This window comes from Nyctibius grandis, chromosome 1, assembly GCF_013368605.1.
Source record: "Nyctibius grandis isolate bNycGra1 chromosome 1, bNycGra1.pri, whole genome shotgun sequence".
NCBI lineage: Eukaryota > Metazoa > Chordata > Aves > Nyctibiiformes > Nyctibiidae > Nyctibius > Nyctibius grandis.
Genome location: NC_090658.1, coordinates 103,745,585 through 103,754,684, shown reverse-complemented (window position 1 = coordinate 103,754,684; position 9,100 = coordinate 103,745,585). Strand labels below are relative to the sequence as shown.

At 45.5% G+C, this 9,100-nt stretch overlaps 1 protein-coding gene across 1 annotated transcript in view; it reads left to right on the top strand.

The window, feature by feature from the left end:
• Positions 1-3,153: 3,153 nt before the first annotated feature.
• Positions 3,154-9,100, top strand: part of PRIM2 (DNA primase subunit 2) — a 144,282-nt gene continuing 138,335 nt past the window's right edge. Inside the window, exons 1-4 of the mRNA XM_068408980.1 lie at positions 3,154-3,185; positions 3,409-3,579; positions 4,237-4,340; positions 4,653-4,732. Of these exons, the coding sequence (XP_068265081.1) occupies positions 3,426-3,579; positions 4,237-4,340; positions 4,653-4,732 (338 nt within the window). The 5' untranslated portion in view covers positions 3,154-3,185; positions 3,409-3,425. The remainder of the gene's footprint in view (positions 3,186-3,408; positions 3,580-4,236; positions 4,341-4,652; positions 4,733-9,100) is intronic.

Sequence of the window (9,100 nt, the reverse complement as noted above, 5' to 3'; positions counted from 1 at the left end):
TAAAGATATAAAGTTGCTTTGGGTTAAATATATTTTTAAAAATATATATGTATAAAAAGATAGTGATAGAATGTTTTTATCCTGGAAAACTACAGAGCAGCCCTGGAGAGTGAAACTTGATTTTCTGTCCTGTTAAACTGTACAAATGGTCCCTTGGCAGAGGTTTGGCCCAGACCAAGGAGCATGCTTCACGGTTTGAGAATTAGCACGAGCATAGGAGTATTCTCCATCGGCAATTTGAACGTGGCCACCTTGTTTTGAAGGGTAACTGGAGTGGGTTTTCCCACATCAGAATGTCCTGGTTTGGCCTAAACCAGGCCGATTTCCCTTTCAGTGATTTTTACTTTCAGCTAAGTCTCCTCTAAGTAACTGCACTTTCTGAAACTAACTGCATGTTTTTGGTGTCGGTGGCGCAGGTGAAGTGCGTGTAGATCTCCTTGGTGTCTTTCCTCCAGTTCAGATCTTCAAACTGACACTGGATGTAGGCGGCTGCTTCCTCGTACGTGTTGGAGCCTGTGTACTCGGGATAGCAGATCGTTAGTGGGCTTTTCTTAATCTTTTCCTCAAACAGGTCTTTCTTGTTCAGGAAGAGGATGATGGATGTGTCTGTGAACCAGGGTTAAAACTACGGGCATCGTGGAGACTCACTTCACCTTCAAGGATCTCTACTTCAAGATGTTTGATGTCGGTGGCCTAAACCAGGCCGATTTCCCTTTCAGTGATTTTTACTTTCAGCTAAGTCTCCTCTAAGTAACTGTACTTTCTGTAACAACAAATGAATGCAAATAAAGAAAAATTTAGTAAAGTTATAGTTTTCTTGATGGAAAAAAACAAAAAACAACTTAAAAACAGACTAGTGGTGGCTTGTTAAAGAAAGAGAGAAAGCTACATATCGAAGGTCTGGAATCCAGCACCAACTCCACAACAGCTGTACACATTTGAGATCACGCCATCCGAACGATGCCGGGATGATCTACAAGTCCCAAAATTGACCAACGAGGGTATTCCATCCCATACACGTCATTCTCAGTATAAAGCAGGGGGATCACGAGGGTCTCTCGCTCTCTTTCTGCTATGGCCGGTGTCCAAGGAGGACTCCGTCTGTTTTCCTGCTGCCCCCGATCCGTGCGTTCCTGAATCCAGCTCTCTCCCTTTTCCCTTTCCCTTTCCCTCTGGGGGGAGGGGGGGGATAACAGAGGGCATCTGCCGCAGGTTTAATCGCCAGCCCAGCTTTAAACCGTGATCTTTCTCACTGCCTTTGGTAGGGTAGCAGGACAACAAAGCATTAGCGAAAACAGGGAAACTGTATATTCTGGAGAAATTAAATTCAGGTGTAAAACTGGTAAAGAAAACAGTTGTGCCTCAGGGATTGGTAAAAAAATTAATCATCAACTGCATCAAGTGCCACGTTGTGGTAAAACAGAGAGGCCAGGAATCGCTGTCACCTTCCGCCACGTTGGCAAGAAGGGCACGGGAAACGCTGGGTGCCGTGGGAGGGCACCTGGGGCAGACCCTTAGGAGACAGCACCGCAGTGCCTCGGCCATGTGGGGTTCATGCACCGCAGCTGCACGGCCGGGCTCTCCGCAATGGTGGGCCACCTGATGCTGGCTGAGGCCTGGTGCTACTGATGGACTTGGCCTGGCACAGCTCTGCTGCCGTGGGGGGTGGCTCATGACCCTGCTTCAGCCCCCAGTAGCCATTTGCCGACAGTGACATTCAATATGGGGTACCGTGAACACTGAAAATGCCTGCGGGCAAGCAGGTGGTGGTAGGAGTGACCGCCACCCCAGACACCCACAGCCATCCATTGACCTCCCATTACATCAAAGGTTAGGGGGAAGAAAAGACGAAGGGTATTTGTTTCATTTGGTGGCAAATATTTTTAAACATCTTCAGTCAGGAAAATGACAAACTGACAAAGTTTGTCACAGCATATCACGCACTGACAGAAAATCACAGAATCACAGAATGGTTGGGGTTGGAAGAGACCTCTGGAGATCATCTAGTCCATCCCCCTGCCAAAGCAGGTTCCCCCCAAGCATGTTGCACAGGGTTGTGTCCAGGCGGGTTTTGAGTATCTCCAGAGAAGGAGACTCCACAATCTCCCTGGACAGCCTGTTCCAGTGCTCTGTCACCCTCAAAGTAAATAAGTTTTTCCTCATACTGAGATGGAACTTCCCATGTTTCAGTTTGTGCCCATTGCCCCTTGTCCTGCCACTGGGCACCACTGAGAAGGGTCTGGCCTCATCCCATTGGCATCCACCCCTAAGGTATTTGTAAGTATTGATAAGATCCCCTCTCAGTCTTCTCTTCTCCAGGCTAAACAGACCCAGCTCCCTCAGCTCCTTTCTTCCTATTAAGAAAGATGCTCCAGTCCTCTGATCATCTTCGTAGTCCTCCACTGGACTCTCTCCCGTAGCTCCTTGTATTTCTTGAACTGGGGGGCCCAGAACTGGACACAGTACCCCAGGTGTGGCCTCACTAGGGCAGTGTAGAGGGGGAGGATAACCTCCCTCGACCTGCTGGCCACACTCTTCCTAATGCACCCCAGGATATCATTGGCCTTCCTGGCCACAAGGGCACATTGCTGGCTCATGGTGAGCTTGTTGTCCACCAGGACTCCCAGGTCCTTCTCTGTGAAGCTGCTTTCTAGCAGGTCAACCTCCAACCCATACTGGTGCCTGGGGTTATTCCTCCCTAGGTGCAGGACCCTACACTTGCCTTTGCTGAACTTCATGAGGTTCCTCTCTGCCCAGCTCTCCAGCTTGTCCAGGTCACGCTGAATGGCAGCACAGCCTTAGGGTGTATTGGCCACACCTCCCAGTTTTGTGTCATCACCAAAGTTGCTGAGGGTGCACTCAGCATCAGACAGAAAGACCCCTTCGGTCAGTGTAGGTATGTGGGTAAGACGGGCCAGGCACCACGGAGCTTCCTGTTTCCCACCCGCCGCCATGCCGCCGTGCCCGCCGTGCCGCCGTGCCACCACGCCGCCTGCGGGCACCTCCCCGCGGCCCTCCCCACGCTCCGCTGTCGCCAGCCAATTGCCGCGCGGGAGGCGAGGCCCGGGTGGGCGGGGCTGGGCGTGAGGCGCGGCGGAGCGGCGGGGGCGGAGAGGCGGGGGCGGAAGTGGGCGGGGCTGGGTGTGCGCGGGAAGCTGGGGCGCTCGGCCGGCGCGCGGCAGCAGGTGGGGGCGTCTGCGTTAGGGCGGCGGGCGGGGGGAGTTGCCATGGGAACGAGGGGGTTGGTCACCACGGGAGGGGGCCGGGGGCAGCCCCGGGGCGGCTCGGTGGCGGGCGGGCCCTATGCGACCCGAGGGCAGGCGGCGGCCTTCCCCCTCCCTCCTTCCATCCCCCCCCGTTCCCCCTGGTGCTGCCTCCCCCGTGGCTGAGTGGCCGTGTCGCCCCCAGGCCCGCCGGCGGGGGAGATGGAGTTCAGCAGCCGAGCGAGGCTGAAGCAGGCGCGGCTGGCGGGGGACCGGCGGGAGCTGTACCCTCACAGCCTGCAGTTCTACCTGGAGCCCCCCACGGAAAACATCTCTCTGGTGGAGTTTGAGAGCTTTGCCATCGACCGCCTGAAGCGTGAGTAGCGTTCCCGGCCCCGCGCCACCCGCCTCGGGGCTGTTGATTCTTCCTGTCGTGGCTGTGTGTATTTTTGACGGGCTTAGATGCTCTCTTTGCCAGTTATTAACGTGAACTGGCTGCCTGCTCGTGCTGAAATGAACCCCATTTAAAGGAAAACATGTTCCTTTAGGTATTTCAGAGAGCTGCGACTGATTTCACGATGAGTGTTTGATGTAGAGCAGTCAGGGCTGTACAGTTTTGGTTTACACTGGTGTTTTTTTATGAGCGTGTTTCACTTTCTAGGTGTTGCAACATATTCGATGTCTCTCTGTACAGCGATTCAGGTTGTTGTGTCTGGGAGCAACGGTTCCCCTGAGCACCTGGAAACAACTCAATCCAAGGTTTCTGTCATTACAGTGGAAACTGTTCAGGGACTGATCCATCAGAGCAGGCTGTCTCCCTTGCTTGTTAACTGTATGGATCCCAGAGTTGGGCGAGCTGTTCAGGACTTGTGGGCCACACCTTATGCTCCATATTTCTTACCCCTTTACTCCTCATACCACTAAAAGCCATTCCTGTGGCCTAACCCCGTTTGTCCATTTCCCAAGACATGATACAGCTAGATTTCTTTTCAATATGCTGTCTCTAACATAGACTTTTTCTTTTTTTCCCTAGTGCTCAAAGTAGTTGAAAACCTTGGTGTGAGCTCTCTAAGAGGGAGTGATTCCTACAAAACTAAGTTGGAGGCTGAGCTCCGGAGACTTAAGTTTCCCTACAAAGTAAGTAAAAATCAAAAAAGGGAACTCTCTTGCACTTTATTTTCTTTACACCATTCAAGAATTCTGAATAAAAGTAGAGGTGATGAAATACTATTCCTAAAACTTAAATTCTGTCATTTTGTCAGAGATTTAGTTTTTCTCTGAGAATATAGGTTTCTTTCTTTAGGACAACCCCCTTCTTTAATAGTCTTGCATTTGTTGTCTTAAAGATGAGTAGTATTAATACACTGTTGAACAGCAACGATAAATTAATTGTGGATTTTTAATCTGGGAGAGATTATTTCTCTGAAATAGTAATAATATATTCTGTAGGCTTTGGCTGAGGATGATTATGAGGCAAGAAGAAAAGACCATATCTCTCATTTCATACTACGCCTTGCTTACTGTCAGTCGTAAGTACTTTTTGCATTATGCTGTACTCTTATTATTAATTTTAAAAGTATACAGATGCTACATCGCTTTACTAGAGACTTTACAGGTATTTTAGAGTTGCGTGGCTACTAAATAGAAAGGTAGGCTCAGAGGGTGTTTTGCTAGGAACCTGATTTCAGCTGTGATGAAAAGGGATACTCGTGATCAAAATTGATATTGAGATTTTGTAATAATTAAAAAAAAGTATAAACTTTTGGGTCTTATGCACGGAACGTTGATTTGAGTCTCTGCCTTTTGACATCTTTTTTAAGATTAAAGCACACCAGTATTAAGTGTTTGTCAGGCATTCACAGTGATTGATAATTTAATTTAAATTAACTTAACTGCTGCATATGCTTAAACTGTTGATTGCTGACCAAAGACCTGACTATGTAAATAGGCTTTATATTATTGTCTAAAGAGAGAGCCTTGTTTCTGGTGAACTAAAAATACCATCTGAGTGTGAAGTTTGCTCTACCGACTCTGCTTTTCTTCCAAATACATTGCCGTGGATGGTTGCACTGCAGTTTTTTTGGTGTGTAAAATCTCAAGCACAAAGTTGGTCCTGTCAGGTGCATTCCTTTTGCTTCAGCTGTAGTTTTTGGATGAAACTATAGAGGTTGTCAGTGCTTTATGTCTGTTAGCAGCTTTGTTATGCATCACTGTGAACTCCTGACTCCTTGCCCATTGCAGTCCTTTTTTAGAATTAAAACTGGCAAATACAGTCTGTACTGTTTTGAATTGTTAATTCAATTGCTCTTTAAGTTGCAATATAGTTTGTTTAAATTATGTGAGTGTGGTAGAATACATATTATGATACCGTGACAGCTGACATGACTGAGGTGTTGTTACGGGTGGATACAGATTTGTAAGCAAAAACAGGCCAGGAAGGTGAGTAGGTGGGATTGTGCTCTAAGCCAAGATATGGAGCTGGAATGGATGGGGCTTTTCCTTGGAATGGGTCATAAGACAGTTGAGAGTTTTGGTGCAAGTGTTGGAGAAGAGACCAGGGTGGCTAACAATGTGGTAGGTGCCTGCTACAGACCATATGATCAGAATAGGAAGTAGCAGAGGCTTCAAAAGCTTCTAGATGGAGGAAACCTTGCCATGACAGGCCCTGGGTGACTTTAAAGACCCTGAAATCTTCTGGATTATTCACATGCCATCATGTTGCCCTTTCAAAAGACATCTGGGCTGTTCTGAAGACAGTTTGTTGATGTATGTGATCTATGAACCAGCTAGATCTGTGATGCATGTACAATGAGGAACAGTTTGTGGATGTGAAGATCAATAGCAGCCTTCACTGTGATGACAGTGATAGTGTAGTTTAAAACCCTGAAAGAAGAGAGCAATTTAAATAACAGAATTACAACTGAAATTCCTTTTACCCTTCTCTATTGTACATGTATTATTTGTGATTATGAATAACAAATGTAATATTGGTTTCTTTCTAGTTGTCCTGGTTTCATTGGGATTTTTGTTTCAGTTTGTGGCCAGCCATGGTGATCAAGGCCCTTAGCAGTTAAATCCAGGGCAGCTGACTCAGGCTGGCCCCTAGGTGTATTTTGTATCATTAACATTAAGTTCACTATAAAAGGGAGGGCTTGCTGGGGAGAGGTGGGGCCCTTTTTGCTCTCCTCCCTTTTTCTCGGTCCCAACAATTGGCATTCCTGGAACAACCTGCTGCAACTCTGTAGCTAAGCATAATTTTGTGTGTTTTGTGTTATTGCTGATATTGGTTTCTTGATTTTATTAAATCTGTTCAACTTTAACCCAGGAGTCTCTCTCTTTTTCCTGATTCCCTTCCTTGGTTGGGGAAGGGACATTGGGTGAGAGAAAAACTGTTATTGTTTAGCCCCAGGTGCAGGCCAAAGGAAGACACCAGTGCTTATATTTGTTGTGTTTATTTTTATAAATTCCCTTAGTCATACTGGTCCTGCTGTTTTTTACAAGAAAATATCTTGCTTTACCTATATTGTAAGTTTCTATCAAAAACCCATAAAAGGTAGTATCCTTAAGTAGCCTAGAACTAAAAAGCCCCTGAAAACTTAATGTTTCTTATTATGCAGCTAGTGGCATTTTGAATAGTCAGTTTGGTTTCCATTATTCTCTCTTGTAAAACTTTAAGCATTTAGTTATTATTTAGGTGGGACCCTTGCTTTTCTGTGGGAGATGAGACACTTTGAGGGTGTTGGTAGTGACACATTTGAAGAAAGTTCTGCTGTTCTGGAAGGTAGAATTGTCTGGTGGCAAGAGTCTGATCTGGTATTCGAGGCATCTGTTTTTGGTTGGTTTGTGGCTTCAGGAGAAATGAGTTTGGGTCAGATTCACAGAAGGCAGTACAAGCCATGTAGCAAAAGCCTAAAGGTGAGCTATTTGATTGAGGAGTGGAATTCACTAAGCTTTGTCCACTGCTGAGAAGGGAGGAAGGCATATGTGAATGACAGTGGCCAGCATGCTGAGTGAAAGGCTGCCTCAGTCAGAAATAAACAAGCAGGGACTTGGCTAAACGTTTGCTTTTGTCACTGATGTGATACCTTTACCCCCCTGCTCTGCATCTCTGTAACAGCTCTGGAATCTCCTGGAATTAGTGATAGATGCAGATAATTGGACTGCTTTCTTTTTCTCTGCGAGCTATCTTTTTAAAAGAAGATCCTCATCTTTTGTATGAGTGCTTGTTTGACTGCAGTGCTTGCTTAGGAAATAAATGGGAGACATGGTTCAAACCCTGTGTTTCAGGGAAGTATCTTAAGAATAAGACTATAGGCAGGGCAGAGGTGGGCAGCTTGTTGAAGGTGAACCACTGTGCATAAATGAATACAAGCTATTTTGGGTGACAGAATCAGCAGGAAAAAAGCCTGGCTTTGTAGTCTAAGCAGAAAGACCCCTTCTTAGGGAGGAGGGGCCTTGAATGGGGCTCCAGGGCACTCTTTTTAAACTACTTGGAAATGTATTTTTGTGTTCCTGTTTATACACGGATAGTTTGGTGCAGTGTTTCAATAAAGCAGCTTGATAGTCAGTTTGCACTTAAACTAGCTTTTTTTTGTTTGTTTGAAAAGGTGGACTTAGTGCTTACTCACAAAATGGAAAATAGCATCTTAGGCACTGTGAGGTGACCGTGTATTCAGCATTCTCCGTTCTCTCTTGAAAAGCGGCTATTTCAGGGATGAGATATTTTCATGCTCTAAAACTGGCAGGTTCCCCAAAAGATAAAACTGGGAGGCAGATAGAATATACTGTTCTCTAAGTGTTTATCATATTAGGTCAGACAAATAAGCTTGGCACAGATCATTAGGTTAATTGATGAGGGTTATTAAGGTAGGAGTGTTTGAAAAAGTGTACTTAAATAGACATAACTACAAACTAGGTTGAATTCAGTTCGCTGTGTCCTGCCAGGCAGTTGTGTTTTTACAGGCCTGTTTTCCTGCGACACCGCCTTTTTAAGTTTCCAGTTGGCCAACAGTGCCACCCAGGGGTACGAGTTTACATCAACTTTTTTTTCTAATCTGCGTCGGTCCTCACTTATAAAGTGGATTGTTTTGGTTTGGTTTTCACATGATCTGAAGAGGCCAGCTCCACCATTGTGGTCAGTTAAATTTGTAATGTAGTCGTCATCTCTCAACTGTCCTTCTTCTGCCTTCTGAAATACAAAACTTTAAAGCTTATTCCTATATAACGTTGCTAAGATATGGTATATACAGTCTTGAGTGAACGGTCTCATCCATACCCTTCTTTCACATCTCTTGTAATGTCACTATATCTGTCAAGACCAGGAAATAGAATAATCTTGTTTTATTCACTTTCATGGCAAGCACAGCTCTAAAGAGAATTTTACTTGCATGTTGGCCATGACCATACATTTCTGCTTCTGTCTCTGGCATCTCTCTTCACTTTATCAGATTAGTGATGAATAATCTTGGAAGTCACAAGAGCATAATCTTCACTTTACTTAAGATGGAAGAAATAAATCTTGCCTCCTCTCTGGCAGCAAAATGTTCTTTTCTATTCAGGAAACTTTCAAACATACTTTTGTGCTTTTTAAATTTTTGTTGTCTGTGTCACATAACAAAGACATAAGTTCTTTATCAAACTTAGCAAGACCTTTTCTCTACTTCCTGCCATTTTTTTTCTATATGATAAATTAGACTTGTGTGCTGAAATTGCTGCCTCTTAGGTTGACTAGCATTTACTTTTGTGTGCTTTCTGTACCCATGTTCCCCTTGCTGTCTTTTGAAACATAAACTCTGAGGAATCTTCCGGTGTTGGTTCCCTAGTAAAACAGAGCTCTGGCCCATGCCCAGGCTTTTCACAAGTTAACATTAAGTTGCTGGTAACTGAAGTCTCATATT